This window comes from Lissotriton vulgaris, chromosome 9 (genome assembly GCF_964263255.1).
Source record: "Lissotriton vulgaris chromosome 9, aLisVul1.2, whole genome shotgun sequence".
NCBI lineage: Eukaryota > Metazoa > Chordata > Amphibia > Caudata > Salamandridae > Lissotriton > Lissotriton vulgaris.
In genome coordinates, this window is record NC_141697.1 from 1,177,918,282 (window position 1) to 1,177,937,582 (window position 19,301).

Below are 19,301 nucleotides of genomic sequence, written 5' to 3' on the forward strand. Positions count from 1 at the left end.
TTGTGCCACATAAACAGCAGTATCGTCATTGATTAGTTTTCCCTTCCCAAAATTATGGAGATGGTCTCATTTTTACAGAAGGCAACGTATTTTTCCACTATGGACTTGTCGGCTTACCATCAGATTCGAATCAAGGAAACTAACAAGTGCACACCTTTCAGCTTAACGTCTGCTGCTGCCGTCTTCTAACGACTAAAGCATAAACTATTTGGGAAGAAGGGAGGAGCATTGTTCTTTCAGGACACTATCCTGGTGCTTGGTGTGGATTGTAAAATAAATGATGAGAGATTGAGGAGAGTTTTGAGTGACAGTCGAGAATAATAAGAGTAAGTTTGCCAAAAGGAGTGTAATTTATTTGGGTCATGTAATCAGTGAAGGGGGAGTCAGGCCCAAACCCTCATTAGTAAATGATATAGTGGAGCTTTCCACTCCAACCAGAAAGGAAGAGGTAATATAATTTCCCAGCAACAGCTGAATATTGTGCAAAATGTATTGCCAATTTCGCAGAGAAAGTGTTTAATATTCACCAACTACTTAGGATAAATGTGAAGTTTGAATGGAGTTCACTATGTGATGAATAGTTCAGGAGGTTCAAAGGGGATTTGTAGAAGGTGTGTGCTTTGGGTATCTTTGACCCTGGGTTGCAGTGTTGGATTACCACTGATGCGAGTACTGATGACAGCACTGATGCGACTTGGATTACCACTGATGCCTTGGAGCCATACTATTACAAAGGGATGGCAAAGGGCAGGAAAGGATCTTCTTGTTTGCTTCTAGATCCCTGTCACCAGCAGAGGAAAAGTATCTCATTATAGAAAGAGAAGCTCTGGCTTGCAAATGGGCTTTAGAACATTTTCAGGCATTCGTCTGGGGCAAACCTGTCACTATCTATTGTGATCACAAACCATAGGTAAAACTATTGACTTTCGAAGGAAGCGTGTCTGCCTCTGCAAGAATTGCTTGGTTATCCCTGCGTATGAAGGACTTTGTGTATAATATGGAGTATATGCAAAGCAGAGAGAATGTAATTGTGGACTGTTTATCAAGGAAGCCTGCTCGTTTGGATGAATGTGTGGATGACCCATGGAATTAGTACATGACTCTGGGACTCCGGCTATTAAAAAGGGGGAGTGGGATGTGGAACAGAGTAAGGACAGTGTTTTGCAAGGAGTTTTGAAATGTTTACAGAATGGATGGACAAGAAAGGAACTACTACCTGAGGAATTAAGGCCTTTTTGGGAAGTAATGTAAATAAATAAGGATTTGGTTTTTAAGGGGTGAATGCATTGTTCCTCCCAGTGGTTTACGTGATATGATTTTGAATTTGTGCCATGAAGGACATTTTGGGATAGTCCAGACAAAAGCTGTGGCCAAGGAAATACAAGAGATTTGTAAGATCATGCACAGTATGTTCCTTGGCAAATAAGTCTTTGCATACATTGAGTCTACCCATGAGTGAATGTTTAATTCCAAAGCAACAATGGGAATGTGTGGCTATAGACATGTTGGGTCCTGTGGAGGAACTGAAGGAATATGTTATTGTGCTTATGGACCTTATCGCTAAATGCCCAGTGGTGGAAATTGCAAATAAGGCAGACACCACCTCGGTTTTGAAGTTCTTAGATAATGTGTTTGTGTCTGAGGGTATTCCAGCGGTACTGTTGAGTGACAATGGAGTGCAGTTTACATCTAATGCGGCTAAGAGTTACTTTGAGAGGATTGGAGTGAAGCAAAGGACAACATCACTCTATAATCCTAGTGAAAATGGCATTGGGAGAGATTTGGCCTCGTAGTTCAGGGAGTCATTCGAGGACTGTAAACTATAAAAAGGACTGGCATGTGGAAGTGAAAAAGGTCATGTGGGCACATAGGGTCACTGTCCCTGATTCCACTGCAGAACCCCTATTTGAGATAATGAAAGGTAGAAGACCCAGGAGCAAATATAATCTAGCATGGATACAAGAATGTGAGGTGCAAAAGTGGTCCCTCAATTCCGTCCCAGGGAAATTGGGTGAAACGCATTTGAGAAATAAATCATAGTGTTAAATCTGTGCAGGTGAAAGTGGGTGACTGGGTGCGGGTGAAGAAAAGGAGAGAGGAGATTCTTTAACCCAGAGGAAGTGGTAGAGGTTTTGGGGAATGCAGTTCGGCTGAAAATTGGTAAGGTATGGAATCTTCAGAGGGTAGCTTTAAGAGCCAATGAGAAGGATTTTGCAAAGAGAGAGTGGATGAGGAGGAGGAAGGAAATAACAATAGTGATTAGTTGGAGGATATTTTTTAAAAGAAAATGACAAGGTTGAGTGGGAATGTGGAGAGCAAAACAAGTATGGATGATATCCTTGGAGATTTGAGCACCCCAGAAAGGATTAACAAAGCAGTGGGGGCCAGTTGGACCAGGACATGAAAATTTCAGGCCCAGATGATCCCTCTGGAAATTCTTTTGCAGGGGAAAGCTGTAAGAGGAGAAAAAGTTCACCAGGCTGGTTAAAAGACTATGTGGTGGGGTAGATGAACAAATAATTTGCGTTGTTGTATCACTAATGTGGTGGTATGGATAATCTGTGTTATTCTTGTTTTTTGTAATGATATTGGGGGTTTTCCCTCTCACTTCTTCTTTCCTTGTTACACTATTTGTTTTGAATTTTGGGGGAGGGGAGGGGTGTGTTGTTCTAGGTTACTTATTGCTGCGGTAAGAGGGGGAATGTGTTGTGTTGCTCGTTCTGCGCAGGTCATTGGAATACCTCAGGGCATGGCACGCAGGTGCGCGGAATGTTTGGGGGATGGCATGATGGGATCTGGGGCCTCAGTGTCGTTGGTTAGATATTTGGATGCAAGGGAGCCTAGCAGAAATGTTTTCTGTGTAAGAAGCTTATTAAAGGATTCAACCTCACTGGCGTCACGTTTGCTATGTTTCTGGCACACTTCAGACACTATTAAATATAGGATGGAACCTCCGTTTTATAATATTCAATCCCATGTGTAATGATTCCCTATTATCCTAATTAGTAATAAAGCATTGAAATTTTAATATTGTGTCATGCATGAGTCTTTTCTGATACCTTTAGACTTGCAGGACTTTTAGGACCAACAAATAAGGGGACTCCAGAACCTTGGAACCAAAGTTCCAGCTCTGAGCGTGCTTTAAAGCTTAAGAAATATCTCCCAAGGTCAGTCTTCCATTCAGTTTTTGTCATTCCTGCTCCTGGCATGGCTGCTGAACTCCAGAAAGCACCCCCAAGCATGTTGGTCCTTACGCGGTGATGCCACTGCTCTCCTCCTTTGGGCACCACAGGCCAGTATGAAAATTTGAAAGCCTGCTGAGGGGGCTCATTGGGCGCTTTTTGGCTCTGAGGCATTTTGAGATATAACAATGCAGGGCAGTGCAAATTTCCTTCTTTGTTCAGCAAGGTGTGCTTTCAGATGCCTTTTAATTTTTTAAGGTGAACAAAAAAGCAATGGGTGGAATGCTCAAACTAATATCAGCCACTGGTAATTACTTGTCACCAGTTAATGCCCACTATGCCACCTCAGACTAGACCCAGCCATAGGCAAATCAGTATTGTTCCTGCCTGGAGAGTACTGATCTCTAGGAGCAATCCAGGCCAAGTTCCCCAGCCAGGTATTCTCTGAACCAGATTACAAACAACCCAAGGCCGGTTTTACCCTAGTTGGAAATCTTCAGTCAGGTGCAGCTTGGCATACTGAGCTGGGGACCCATGTCTGGGCATATCTGTCACATTTAGTGCATCAAGTACATCACATTAAGGCAAACAAAAATGTTCTAGGTGGAATGCTTGAATTCATATCAGCCACTGGTAATTCCTAAGGGCTACTTCACAGTCCATCATTTTCTTTGCACACTATGCCGCCTCAGATTAGACCCAGCCATGTACAACTCAGTCTTGAACCTGGCATCCCAAAGACCTCAAGGCAAAGTACCCTTCCTACCTCCACACTCCAAGCTCCACGGCCTCCTTGCCACATGCAGCTCATCTATATATCAAGTAGGATTCAGGGAGTCCCATTGTTGGGTGTTGCCCAGCTACAGGACAAATCCATAGACGTTTTTGGGAAATCCTCTGCTCTTGGATCCCCCAGCAGATCCACTGCTCTGCAGTCCGCTTCAGAGTGTGGGGAGGTCAGAGCAACTGGCCTTCTAGTTAGATATCCACAGAGTCCAAGTGAGTACAAGTCCAGCGTGTCCCATCACTCCAGACAAAATCCATCCATCGGGCGTCCAACCTTTTATAAGAATATGTAGAAAGCTTCTCTTTCATTCTCTCCCTAGTGCAGGGAGGTTAACGTAGGTTGAATAGTTTGAGAAAGTGGGCACATCTGCCTAGTTCAAAGAACGCAAATGCCCTGTTCCAATCCTTCTGCACAGCATGTTGGGAATTAAAAAAATTAGGACTGCAAGTGGTCATAGCTCTCTGGGATCTGCCCCTAACACAGAAACCTAGTCCCTTTCCACCAAAATTTCAAAACAGACGCTGTCTTGGGAGTGGCGCCAGAGGTCTGGCTGCCTTACTTTGTTTCTCTGATGTTAGACAAGCCTAGGCTTATAGGCAGTGAGAACTGTCATTAACATAAGCCGATTCAGCCCCCATACCCTCAACCAGTAACAGTATAATCCTGTGCATATGAAACATAGTGTCGGTAAGGGTATGAAAGTCCTGCTGGCCAGCAGAGTCCACAACTTGGCCCAGCAGGGAGATTTAAAGCATAAATCTAATTTGGTGCTGACTCAGAGAAATAAGATACAAAAAAGCCAAGAATGAAGTAAGTATGAATAAAGTAATGTTATATTTGTACTCAGGACTCATGAGTTTTATGCATCAAGCTCCTCCTCAGGTCCAACCAATGCAAAAACAGTTAAGCACTACAGATTTACACCACAGCTAATAGGAAGTAGAAAGTTATTTTCCAATGTCAAATCAAATCTTAAGGCGTGCACAGGCCATTTACTAATGGTACCATGTGCGATAGGCTACTTCTGAGTAGATACCGGGTTGAGTTATAAAGTAGCCGCACTTGCTCAGCACGCACAGATGTGCACAGGTATGCACAGGCATGTGCTCACATGTCCAGGAGCAACCAGCCCAGATCCTCTTACCCCTGCTGTGCAGATATAAACCTATTTTAAAAAAGCAGGCAAACTTCATTTTTACCAAACATTGTAGTAACTGTTATTCAGTGAGAATCACTCACAGTATAGATCAAAAAATAAGGTGGCCTAAAACTCTCTTAATGTAGGAAATCAAAGGTTTTCCTCATCAAATATCATGCATTAATTTAAGTCTCCCAGGCAAGGTATTGGATGAAACCCCAGCTTACCATTATAAGGAACACTCTTCCACTCTGAGGTTCTGGACTCAGTAAATGTCTCAAGACGATACTAGGAAAAACAAATCATATAGTAATAAAGCAATAATTGTACTTGTTACTATTTTAAAAGAAACAACAAGAACACACTTACAAGGTTGGACAAGATAAAGAATGGACATCATCTTAAAGACTACTTACAATCTGATTTGTGGTTTACCCAAGGAGAAAATGGCACACCTTCTTCTAGCTCCCTGGTTCTAGTGAAGCTCCCTGTAAAGACTACATATGTACATTATAGCTCACCTGTGTCACATCACTAGACAATGTGTCACAAAGGTATGGATATCATGACAATAAAACTACAGGTTAAGTCCTTGGGAGGAAGAGGGGAACACGGAGTGGGCATGAGGAGAACTAATCCCCTCAGGAGTTCCTTTGAGAATTAGAAGGCGGAAAGAAGAAGACAACCCCTCATACTAAGGAGTGATCTTTCCAAACGTAGAATGGTCATTGAACTGAGTAGAGCACTGATCTCTAATCACATCACAAGATGAGTGCCATGTGCATTTGCAAACAAACACTGGCTAAGAAACAGAAGAGGTTAACCCACAAAGCCAAAAAAAGCAGCGAAGCCACATAAACATCCATGTTATCAATAGGCACTTCTACAGCAAAGATTCTAGAGCATACACAGATGTTGGTAAACTCCCTCACTGCACACACAAAATACATGTATTGCTTTCCTCAACATTTGTAATGGCATCCTCAGACACACCCAGTAACGAACAGGGATTCTGAAAGAAGGTGTATGATAATTCCTTCTGTAGTACATACTCTGTATGTGCTGACTGGATGGAAATCGCGAAACAGCATTTCCTAGGCAGGAGTACTTCTGTAGCAGCACTTGCTCTCTGCAAACTGTATAAAGGCTTGCTTTGCAGTATCTTCAGTAATTGAAGGAATACTAGAAGACAAATGAGTGCTAAATTAAATACACCAGGTTTATTTATAGTGCAGCTTGTTTTTGTGTTAAGTATGACAATGCGTTGTTTGTGCAGTTCTGTAGATCAGGTGAGTGCTGAAGGCACAGCGCTTGTTTGAAATCTTAGCAGAAATTACAAAGACTAAATCATCATAGAGTCTGAACTCACCTCTTACACTACTAACAGGACAATGGGGAGTAATGTGAGAATTACTCAAAGTTCTCAGGAAACTAGCATCATTTATTGGGACATTTCTGGCACTTTTTAGCAGGTTTGCTATGTGTATAGAAGCACAGGTTTGCGACTCAGTGGAGAGGCCAAAGGCAGATAAGTGCGTAAAGACTGAAGTGCCATTTTCCCTTTCTGAGCATGAATTATTGCCTCTGTTACCACATGTCAAACCCTCTCCACCTGATGCTGCCCAGCTAGAGAGTGATGCTGCCTCACCACTGCTAGACTTTGAGAAATAGATTATAAGTTAAAGTGCTTGCCTTGGCTTACAGGATCTAGATGAAGATATTTAATGCTCAGTGTTGTATCTGCTGCTACAACCTCTCCTTTCTTCAGCCAGAATTAAAAAGATTAATACGAATTAATGACAGAAAAGTGCTGCATATTTACTGAATATTGTTTTTTTATTTTTTTGGAAAAGTTGTTAACTAGAGAATAAAGAACACATAACTAATTAATTCATTTTAGGGGGGCGCTAGAGGGCGCCGGGCAAGATGGCCGCACGCGAGTGAGGCTCTGCCAGGACCGTTCAATATTCGCACATTTATCCTGCATTGACCAGCGCCTTCGCCCTGTACTTTGGCTAAGCACACCCCACTGCCATCGGGGGCTTGCTGGGGCGATTTGTTCCTCGACTGCGGCAGAGCGGAGCGCACCCGGAGCCGGACTGCCCTGTCCTGAGATAACGCTAGCCGACCTTCGGCAATTGCGAGGGAGCCGTCCCGCTACAGCCCGGGCTCTCAACACCGCTGCTGCCTGCGGAGGTAGCACCTGGGAAGCGGCGCCTTGTACCTGCGGAAGCGGAGTGGCGACGTTGCCTGTGGGATCTTCCCGGAGCGGCACCAGGATATCGGGCGGCCCGGACTCGGCCCTACTGGTCTCGGTGAGTGGGGTGAGGCGCTACGCAAGTCCGGGGCTGCGGAGGCGGCGCTGGGCCGCGCTAGGTCGCGCCGCGCGAGCTGGGGCCGGCGGGGGCAGGAGGAAGGGGCCTGCCGCGAGGCGGAGTGGCTGGACCGGTCCTCCGGGCGCAGCGGGACCACGATCGGGGCTGCGGGGGTACAGGCTATCTACTGTGCCCATTTGACCAGGGCGCCTGGGTGCGCTGGAGGGTGCGGGCCTCTGATGCGCCCGCCATTTTGAAGCTTCATACCCCCGGACCGTTGGACAGTGTGCTCCGGTGATCGGCGCATTTCCAGTGCTCGCAATCCTGTCCATCAGCGCTGTCGGGAAGGGGCTACGAGGACTGCAGTCCTCTCAACGTGGACACTTTATTGCTTAGGGAACTATCACAGCTCTGTCCATACCTAAGCTGGGTGCCTGCTGGGTTGACGATCTGGCGCGCTTTTTCTGCAGGGTGCGGTGGGCCAGCCTGCACTAGATTGGAGGGGACTGCGTGGCCTGGGCCTCCTCCACGGTGTGGAACAACTGGTGCATACTCTGTAACAGACTTGGGAGCCTTGTTTAGTGTGACTGCTCTGCATAGCTGTGCCTTGGACTGGGCTTGTCTAGCTCGCCGTCATGGGCAGGCCGGAGAGAAACCAACCTAAAATCACCTTCGAGGCGAAAAAGACTGCGCTTATGTCCTCCCAGGCTCCCCCTGAATCTGACCAGGGGGGGGCTGTCGGGGGTGCCCCGAATCTGGAATCTAAGCTGGTGGCCATGCAGAAGACTCTTCAGTCCATTGAAGGCACCATGGAGTCAGTAAATCACCGCCTCGACCAAATGGCGACGCAATTTGACCGCCAGAACGAGCGGATGGGGGAGGTGGAGCAGAGAGTCTCCGCCACGGAGGATGGCCTAGCCACGGTCTCGTCTAAAGTGTTCAGTATGGAAAGAGTGCTGGCGGTCATACAAGCGAAGAATGAGGAGTTGGAAGGGAGGTCCAGAAGAAACAACGTTTGCGTCACAGGCCTGCCGGAATCCACGAATGTTGGGCGAATGGAGGATTACATGGAACGCGTGCTCATCAACATCTTTGGGGCTGACCAACTGTCTCGTGTCTTTATAGTGGAGCGTGCACATCGCTCTCTGGCTAAGAGACCTCCGCCGGGGGCGGCGCCGCGACCAATCGTGGCCAGGATCCTAAACTACAGGGACCGTGACACTATTCTACGTCTTGCCAGGGAAAAGGGCTCCATAGAATACCAGGGTAATAAACTTGAGTTCTATCCTGACTTCACCATGGCGGTGCAGACTGCACGTAAAGAATTTGCTGCGGTGAAACAGTTATTGAGGACTGAGGACATTGCATATGCTATGTTGTACCCGGCACGCCTGCGTATTGGGCCTCCTTCGGATAACAAGATTTTCTCTTCGCCCAAGGCGGCCATGGACTACGCTAAAAAACTGAAAATACGTGCTAAAGAGCCGAGTGGACGTCGAGATGGAGATGATGAGAGGCAGGACGAGGTTGCCTGACCTGCTTTGCGCTGCTAGCTGCGGAAGGGGTGAAGCTGCGGAAGGGGTGAAACTGCGGAGTTCTGCACTGGGTTACCTCCAATATTGCACATTTGTTGTTCGCTGTCTGCCAGCCGGGCGTCTCAATGCCTGGCCCGCGTTGTACTGCTGCTGTGTCTACTATGGGGGGAAAGTTGTACTGGCCAGCGATGACACTGCAGATGCTGACGTGTTGATATTGTTGGGGCTCTTCCCCATTTGAGCTTAGCGGGGGGCCTGGCTAGTTGGGCATAGACCGGGGGGGAACTGTGCGCCTATTGCGCTGGCTACTGTGGACATGCTTAGCTTACGTGATTGCTCTATTGATTGAATACACCTCCAGGGGTGCCCAGTGCAATGTACTGTTGATTGATTGCTAAACTGTTTATTGCTTAGACCACGAGTATGGGGTTGAAGGGTTGGGATTGTTGTTAACGATAATGGTCTGCGCTCTCGTCAGTTCTGGCGAGAGTGGTGTGCCACTACGCCCCCAGACATGGGAGATCCCCAAATACGGTTGTTTGCATGGTTGGGGGTTGCAAAGGGGGGGGGTACGGGGTGGCTTTGGCAAATTGGGAGTCCTGAAGTGGGTGGCGGGATGGGGGAAGGACTGTTGGGGTCTGTTGAGGGGCTGTTTCTGTTCCTGGTTAAGGGGAAGGAGTAAAAAAACTCTGAAGGCTATGAATGGTGCTACTGGTCGAGGTTTGGGATTTGTTACAGTTAGTCTTGTGTTTCTACCAGGTCGATGAGCCATGGGGGCTGGTCTAGTGGGTGGGGGCTGGTGAGGACGAATTCACTTTTGGGCTGCCTGAAGCCTTGGCGATATGGATAGGGGGGGTACTCTCACTTGTATTACATGGAATGTGCGGGGTCTCAACAAGCCGCAAAAGACTCGTCAAATGCTTGCCTTTCTGAACAGACATGGTGCACAGGTGGTGTTTCTACAAGAGACGCATCTTAAGGGCAAGGCGGCTGAAATGGTGGGCAAACAGTGGGCGGGGGTGCGACTGGCTACGGCGTACTCTTCCTATGCCCGTGGGGTGATGATTCTGATAAAAAGGAATGTCCCGTTTGAAGTGATTCACGAGGAGATTGATCAGGATGGCAGATATATTATTGTGCAGGGTAAATTGTGTGGTACGCTGGTCACTCTTCTGAATGTCTATGGACCAAATGTAGATGACCCTGATTTCTTCGTTACACTCTGGAACAAACTCTATAGCCTTCCACCATCGGCTATTCTCTGTGGGGGGGACTGGAATGTCACGCTAGATTCCGAATTGGACAAGAAACACGACAGACCCTTTGAGCGCAAGAAAGCGGCGGATGCGGTGTGTGAGGGTATGAGTGGGCTGCAACTGCTGGATGTTTGGCGATTGCGGAATCCGGGCAAACGAGCAGGAACGTGTTATACGTCGGCGCATGATACATGGTCGAGATTAGATTACTGGCTATTGAACCGTGATGTGAATGGATGGGTGATGGGTACTGAACACCTACCCCGCACGCTTTCTGACCATGCACCTGTTACGCTGAAATTGCAGATACCAACGCATGCCCCTGCCCCATTTACTTGGCGGCTCTCCCCTGGGGTGTTGACTGATCAAGTGTTGTGTGAACGTCTGAGACAGATAATTGAGGAGTTTTTCGTGCATAATGTGGGCTCTGTGGACAATATGAGCACGGTGTGGGAGGCCTTTAAGGTGACGGTGAGAGGGGCATGTATTGGGCTGAGGTCGGGGGTGCTCACGTCCATTAGAGACTCTATGTCCAGGCTTGAAAGGGAGTTGTCGGTTTTGGAGCGACGACTGGAGGAGGGGGCGGAAGTCACGTTACTAGCTGACATTAGGTCAAAAGTCACAGAATATAACGATTTAGCTGACCAGGAGGTGAAATTCCTGTCCAAACGCGCTACAGCCAGGTATTATGGAGAAGGGGGTAGACCGGGGAAGGGGCTTGCGGACCGGATTAGGGAACCTTGGGCACGCCACTGCACGGTATTGGAGATTGAGGATCAGGGGGAAGTGGTGACTAAAACGGATGGCATACTCGCCTGCTTTTCGAAACATTATGCACAGCTCTATGAGCACAGGGACACGGCCGACGAGGAGGAAGTGAATCGGTATTTGGAAGATGTGGCGCTAGTGTGGCTTTCCAGGGGTCAACAGGAATTCCTAATGCATCATGTTACTGTGGCGGAGTTTAGGGATGCTATAGCAGCCCTCCCGAATGGGAAGGCGGCTGGCACGGATGGCTTGCCCTCCGAATTCTATAAAACATATGCAGATTTGTTGATTCCACACTTGGCGATGGTCTTGGAGAAAGCGTTTGAGTGCGGACGGCTTCCGGTGACTATGAGAGAGGCGCTATTGGTGGCACTGCCTAAGCCAGGGAAACCTCTGAACAAGTGCGATTCGTACCGTCCTCTTTCACTCATGAACACTGATGTTAAAATAATTGCCAAAGTGTTAGCCACGAGATTGCGTTTACTCCTGCCGGTTATGGTGCTACCGGATCAATCGGGATTCATCCCCCTCAGGTCCACCACTCACAATCTAGGGGCGCTGTTTGCTGTGCTACATCTCCTTAAGCCAGACCTGGCTGCGGTGGCAGTCATGCTTGATGCCGCCAAGGCCTTTGATTCTGTAGCATGGAAGTATATGCTGGCTGTCCTGCACCGGATGGGGGTGCCTTTCTTCTTCACGTCGTTGATCGCCCTGTTGTATACTGCGCCTACGGCGAGAGTTAGAGTCAACGGCCATGTCTCCTCCTCATTTCCGATTCAGAGGGGGACGAGGCAGGGCTGCCCTCTCTCACCCCTGCTTTTTGCCATCATGATGGAGCCGTTGGCCTGTATCTTGCGGCAGAGGTATGCGGAAGCAGCGTTGAAGTTCCCTCTTAGATCGTTGGCTGTGTCAATGTATGCTGACGACATGGTCCTGTATGTCAGGGACCCGGTGCTTCACCTAGAAAACATTCTCCGAGAATTCATTAAATTTGGTCGTCACTCCGGACTGTCCATAAATTGGGACAAGTCTGTAGTGCTGCCCCTCATGGATGCTACGCGCCGGATACCGCTGGAGTTCCCGCTGGAATGGGCGACAGAGTCGGTTCGATATCTGGGCGTCTGGGTACATAGGGATTGTCAGGAAGTCCTCCGGGCCAACTATGGCGTTGCCGTTTCTAACTTGGAAGACCAGGTAGCGCGATGGTCTCGTCTGCCATTGCCCCTGGCGGATCGCGTGTCCTTGATAAAAATGGTAGTACTGCCGAAATTTCTTTATCTATTTACGAACATCCCAGTCCCGCTGAAATCGCATTTCTTTGCAAGGTTGAGGTCCCTTTTGATATCTCTCACCTGGGCCGGTAAGAAGCCGCGAGTAACTTGGGAGGTGCTGATCAAGCCTTATGAGCTGGGAGGGTTCGCCCTGCCGGACATGAGGCTTTATTATCTTTGCGCGCAAGCACACTTCGCGATTTACTGGATGAATGCTCCGCCGTATACCCCGCACGTAGCACTGGAGACGAGTGCGGTCCTGCCGTATCCATTGAGGGCCATGATTGTTAACAAACACTCGCTGTTTGAGAAGGGGGAGATTGATACTGTGCGACTCACAGCGACTGCATGGGAAAGCCTGGGTAAACGAGCTTCCAGGCTACCGTTATACGCCCCGGCTATGCCACTACTTTATCACTCGGATATCTCCGTGTCGGGCGAGACCGGAGGGTTACAGATTCTGCGGGAAGCTGGGCTGCAAACAATGGGGGACCTCTTTCCAGGAGCGTCGTTTTTCTCCTCCCAGGCGATGACAACCCGTTCGACGAATGCTGCTATGTCTACCTTTGTATATGTCAGGCTTCGGGCCGCCGTGCGTGATTTATACCCGACGTACCCGGAGGAACCGTTGACACTCGGGGCCTTGCAATTGCTCTACACGGCCAAGGACAGGACTAAATTGCTATCTAAATTATATAAAGCTGCGCAGGAGGATGAGGGAGGGGGTGCGGTTCGGGCTAGGGCACGGTGGGATAGGAGTCTTCCTGAACCATTGAGCGATGACGAATGGACTGAATGCTGTGCTATGACCGGGGGGTATGTGATTAACGGCAATTTTCGCCTGCTGCAAATTTCTGCAACAGTGGTACTACACGCCGGTTCAACTAGTTCAATATGGACTTCAGTCCACTGGTCAATGTGTCCGGTGCGGAGCTGAGGACGCTGACTTTGTGCACCTGGCCTGGGGATGCTCACGTGTCTATGACTTCTGGAAGGAGGTGACTGAGAGACTGACTGTTATGGCGTCGACTGAGGTGAAGCTGGATGTGCGCCTGTGTCTTTTGGGTATCGCTTCTGGTGTGGCTGCGCCGTCGCGACGGCTGGTGGTACTGGCGCTTCAATTAGCTAAAAGGAGGGTTGCTATGGGATGGGGGGGGGGAGAGCGCCTGATGTGCAGCTATGGCTGAATGACATGGCTTACTGCAGGGACCAAGTGAACTGTTACTATGAGGGACTGCCTACGACATCTCGCCCGGGAGACGTGTGGGCTCCGTTTACGCTCTATATGCTATCTATAGCTGACACTGACAGTGAAAGGAGTGCTAATGATACCTTGTCGGAAGGAGAGGGTGGGTCTGCCTGAACGGTTCCTGTGAGAAGGTGATATGACTGACTTGTGCAGAATGTCTGCACTGCGGAACTAGCGGAGGGTTTGACGTGGGCTATAGAGGATTGGCGCGGCATGGCTACCTTGCAGAGCCCCACTATGGCTTAGGACTGGCTGCAGAGTGTAAGTGAAGGTTCCCTACCCTGGGGTTGTCCTACTAGACACCTGTTCAATTTGCTGCCTATTTCACACTATACCTGCCGACCTTGGACTGCACACTGAGACCAGGATCAGAGGTGTGGGGGGGTTTGAGGTTTGTTGTTGTTTACCTGTATTTATGCAAAACTGAAAATTAGACCGAGATCACATCGGGGCGATACGGCTACAGTCCAAGAGGGTGCTATGAACATTGCATTTGGATAAACTGTGGTGCCTTTGTGAGCTGTACTTTTCTGGTTCAAGCACTTGAGCAGATGGCGTGCGTTGTTAAGCTCATATATCTCGTATAGTACACTGATTGCGGCCGGCCCTAACAGTGGGTTGTAGGCACACCGCTGTGTATATGAATAATGTGCAATAAAGGTCTTCCAAAAAAAAAAAAAATTAATTCATTTTATTGTGTTGTCGCCAAAGAGGCTATCTCTTACAATACGCTCACATATTTTCTGATGAACTTAAAATTCACGAAGCCCCACGTGTCAAATGTGAAATGTAACAGATGAGGTGACGAGGCAAGGCCGAATTCCAATGTACGAGGCCAATACCTTCTTTCTCCCCCAGGGTGAGACAGGCGACAATCTCCCCCCAAAAAAGAAACCCAAAAAATTAAGCCAAACACCATATGTTTTAAAAGTAATACCTAGGGCGTTCAGTTTCACAGTCTCCTATAATTTATCAAAATGCTTAATTCACTTCCAGTTTCAACTCTTTTCCTTTTCAACTACATCATGATACATATATTATTTTGTAGAATCTTCCTGGAAGGGGCCGGATGGGAGAATCCAAATCTTACTGCTTCTGCTGGACCAGGAGACAGTGAGTCTTCAACACCTGGCACAGAATCTGTTTCCATTGATCTGAAGAAGCCACCATGATTCCAAAGCTGTTGGAACTGCTAGGGCTCCTAAGGAATTACTGAACAAGAATGCAGCTACTCCTAACTTAAAAGTGGTCCCGATGGCTGTGTGGTGCTCATGTCACTTTGATGACTCCACCACAGAAAAATATTTACGGTCAGTAGTGAGTGCTGACATACAGGCTCCTATCCCACAAAGCACATAAAGGGGCATATAGCGAGGATTGGCCAAGTATTTAATCACTGACCCCAACATTGCGTCCAGTTGGATCTTTACTGGAGATTGCACCCTGCAGCCTCAACCAGATACCAGTGACTGGTTAATATGTTACCCAGGGCACTACAGGTATTGCCCAAGACCTCTCTTGTGCAAGGACATGTAGTTTGGGTGATTGAGTTTTAGGCTTAGACAGATTTTTTGTGACACTCCTTTTAATCTACAAACTGTGGTCAATTTCATGGGATGACTGCTTTCATTCTGCAACATCCTTTGTACCACAGCCAGCTATGTCAAAAAAGTTCCTGGGTAAGAGTAGCTGGCCAGTATCCTGCTATCTCCCTCATATTTTTGCAAGGCATTGTACTGTTTCGAAAAAGATTTGAGATGTCCCTAAGCAACCCCTACAGAACAACATTGGCTTTCGGTCCCCATGTGAAATTATTTTCTAAAGCTTAGTGCAAGAGAACCCGAAAATATTTGCAGTTGTATCGTTTACCCTTATTTTGTAAGGACCATCTGGCTTCCTGTTTCTATCAAATTGATAAGTTTACTACTTTATTGACCTATTATTGAAGTCCTATTCTTTATATAACATAACGTACTTTCTGGACTCTGAAATTTTTAATATGTTATGACGGTGCAATGACTTTCTGGTTTTCTTGGTGTGTCGTAGGGCTAATACTTCCTCAGTAAAAACTGTGCACTTGTTGGAGAACATAAACGTGAGGATTGTGCTAGATTCATTCAATGCGCCCCCTCAGGATATATTGGCCAGTACACAATTTGTACCCCAAACCTGACAAGGTAAAAAACTGATTATTTAACCTCAGAACATGACAACCCTGACTCCAAAAGGAATCGTGGTACTAGATCTAGAACCCTTTCGTTTGGTTGCTCATGCATACCTAAAGAGTTACACAAGAAATACTTAGCAAAGCCTTTCAATATTTATTGAAGCATTGTGATTTTTGTATAAAAGACATGCACTGCAATAATCAATTGAAGGAAACAGAATCCCGTAATTAGCATTACGAGAATGGTAAAAAAGATAAACAGTTCAACTATCGTGCTGCAACAGTGTATATATGCTTGCATATAAGTACTGCAATATATATTGTACTCCTACTTAGCGCTACCTATCCTAGTATGTCTAGGGTGGGTGAATCTGCCATATCCCTGTATGGTGATCAAACATCCTGTTACCTGTGGTCGAAAGCCGGACATCCTCCCTCGCAGAGGTAAACAGGAATTAGCTATGATGGAATTCCGGCATGGAGTCTCCTTTCAGTGCCGGTGAAATGCTCCTATAACTAAACAAAGAAGTGATGCTGTTTCTATATTAAACATAACCCACCAGGCTGCTATTGCTTAATATATTGTGATAGCTCTGTCTCTGAGCAGATAAAAATAAGCAACAGCATTCTGTGTAATGAACTCAGTCCTTGTATAGAAGGTTCAAGGTAGATGATAATATGCCAATAAAGTGGAAATGTAAGCAAAGCTATTTTAGAGAATATTATCCTACATGGGCATGCAAAGAAATGTGTGTCAAATGTCAATGTTCAGTGTAGAAGAAAATATGTCAATTTAACGTGAACATGCAAAATGGTGGTGTTCTCGCTCGATTCGAATGTGGCTACATGACAGGTGGCCGTTAAATGTGGGACTCTTTGGGACAGTTTTAGAGGCTCAACACCATCGTGTAATGCGGGATAGGAACACGAGCCTTATCTAAAGCTTGAGCTATGTATAACTGTTTTAAAGATACGAATGCAGTATTGATTAATGTGAGCCTATCATTCTTGCATTCCCAGTTCTAACATAGTTCAAATTCTGAACACGAGTTAGTCTAGGGAGGTAACTTTCTGGGTGTGGGTATGTGTATATAGATGAGAGACATGTTTTCGTTTTGTTTACTTGTCCTCTAGAGCGGCGCTTCACTCTTCTCCTGAGCCGCTGCCAGGTGGGGTGAGGTCTTCACTTCTTACAAGCCATGGTAAGATGCTTTTTCATCGGGGCATGTACGTTTTATATCCCGGTATGGTAAAATATTAACACTACGTATGAGAGTGTTTGTGGCCAGAACCGAGAGTCGGGCTTCGTCTCAGGTCTATGTGCAATAGACCTAGCAATTGTGTGCATTTGTGTGTGCAGGATCATCCTGTCCAACACCTGACCCTGTTTGTTCTAACCCCCTTTTTTTTAGTGAAAGACATAGCTGTAAGAAAAAAAGACAAGACTCTTCACCTAGGAACTGCAGGTGACCTTAGTACTTGTCTGCGAACTGTGTTTCTTAGCTTTTCACTCATTATTATTTCTTTTAATATATGTAAATGTAAATGTAAATGTAGACGTATTTGTAAAGCGCACTGATACCCCGGCAAGCAGTGTGTCCTGGCGCTGTACTCATACCGCTAGGGAACCCGTCCTGGCTTTTCCCCGTGAAATGTCCACTCCTGGGCATCCCCGGGGTGCAACCAGGCATCCCCAGCGCTGTAGGGGGCCGTTGTAGAGGCTAAGCAAGCTATTGCCCAGAGTTGCAGCGTGGGACTCCTGCTCAGAGTAGGCACCGAGGCGAGAAATCATGTCCGAGGAATTATGAGCCCAAGAACCGCCGAGATCAGCCGAGGCGGGATTTGAACCCTGGTCCAGGCCAGACCTCTGTACCAGGGACTGCCGCTCTAAGCAGTGAGCCACACTCCTCCAGTAGCATTTCATTGTTGTAAGGTCCTGAAGAAAGCAAGGACACCTTTGTCCACATATTGCTGAAACATGTCGACCTGGTTCCAACTCTAGACAGCGCATTTCTTAAACTGTCTGAACATTAGATTTTTAATATTGGTAGAGTGAGTATCACCTGAATAAAGTCAGTCTGTTCTATACTCCCTCATCCAATTTTATACACTTTTTCTATATAATTTTTGCACATTAGCTTTTCTTGCACTGCACTCCTCCAGTCACACCACACTCCACCACTTATTGGTCTTGAGAAGTGGTATACCATACTACGGCTCTTTCAGTAGAAGAGTTCTATTCTACATCTTAGTCTCTTTCTGCTTGAAAATAACACATCTATGTGAATGGTTTTGGAAGACTCCCAGATGATGAAGGGCGGTTCCGAGTGGTCACTGATGGGTATCTCTGACCATCCATTAGGATGTCATTGAATACTGTTTCTATAGGTTAGGATAGGGGTTTTTGTTGCCTGTTTGAGTTTTGCACACTACAAACCCTCTTTTCTTTCTCAGACCCTCTGGCACTCTATTGTTGTTCTACATGACAGGTGTATCATAATCATATGCATACTATTTTACTTAGTTGATAATAAAGGATTGCACTTTTTATCAAGTGAAGCATTAACTGGATGGAAGTGTTGTCTAAATGTGTCATACTGATTCCTTAAGCCCCCACACCTCATGTCAGCCTTGACTGTTGAGTATTGCTATTGTGAGAAAGTCAAGTGCTTCACAGGAGTTACTTGGATATCTAATTTAGAATGAAATAGGGCTGTGGTCTTAGAACACCAGTGGTAAAGAATGTTACCCATAAAAAGTAACCTGTCTAAAACTCTAAGGAAAGCTTTACACCAATTATGATGCATAAGACTTGTCTCTCAAAAAAAGTTAATAATACCCATAAAAATTAAGTTTGGCATTAATATTTGTGAAACTGGTACATTTCCATTTAATGAGCCTAAGATAAAGCATTGTTTTACACATACAACTGGCATGCAGTCAACACAGAGGAAAACACAATATCAATCTTTTCTTAGTGTCCCAGGAACTGTCATCAAAGAAATACAAATGTAATGATATAGTTATTGAAATGAAAGGAAGCCTCTTACCTCCAGTGTATATCTGGGGGAGGAGCTGCTCCCCCAGGGGCTGATCCTGGATATGATGGTGGAGGAAGACATTTTCCACCTGCAAAAAAATATTATTATAATCAATTCAAGAGGAAAAGGCAAAGAGATTCTTGCAAAGTGGGAGCTTTAGTTGAGGCATTGTATGTTTCGGACGACCTTTCAATTCCTTAGGTGTAGCTTAATATGCTGCAGTAAATCAGGTATTGCCCAAGACTTCTTTTGTGGGTGGACACATTGTAGTTTGGGTGATAGGATTTTGGGCTCATACATCGTAGGGATTTTTAGGGAACCCCACCCCCCATTTAATCTAGTAACTGTGGACAATCTTATGGGATGACCCCTTTCATTCTACTACATCCTCTGTACCACAGGCAGCTAGGTCAAAATGGTTCCTGTGTAAGAGTAGCAGGTCCCCTAAAATGTATTCAAGACATTGCACTGCAGGAGTGTGGAATTCCTATAGCCCGACGCCCAGGACATATTGTTTGGGATCAAGGACAACAAGTTTTCATGTGTCTATCTTGTCCTTGGGACAAGTAGTCCCAACCCCCTGCAGCACAGA

General features: G+C 46.6%; 1 protein-coding gene across 1 annotated transcript in view; it reads right to left on the minus strand.

Moving 5' to 3' along the window:
• LOC147692971 (protein SSUH2 homolog) overlaps positions 1 to 19,301 on the minus strand; it is a 159,828-nt gene that overhangs the window by 75,922 nt on the left and 64,605 nt on the right. The window contains exons 4-6 of the mRNA XM_086939220.1: positions 18,719 to 18,797; positions 6,160 to 6,289; positions 5,335 to 5,395 (exon numbers count right to left, since the gene is read on the minus strand). Coding sequence (XP_086795346.1) covers positions 5,335 to 5,395; positions 6,160 to 6,198 — 100 coding nt within the window. The 5' untranslated portion in view covers positions 6,199 to 6,289; positions 18,719 to 18,797. The remainder of the gene's footprint in view (positions 1 to 5,334; positions 5,396 to 6,159; positions 6,290 to 18,718; positions 18,798 to 19,301) is intronic.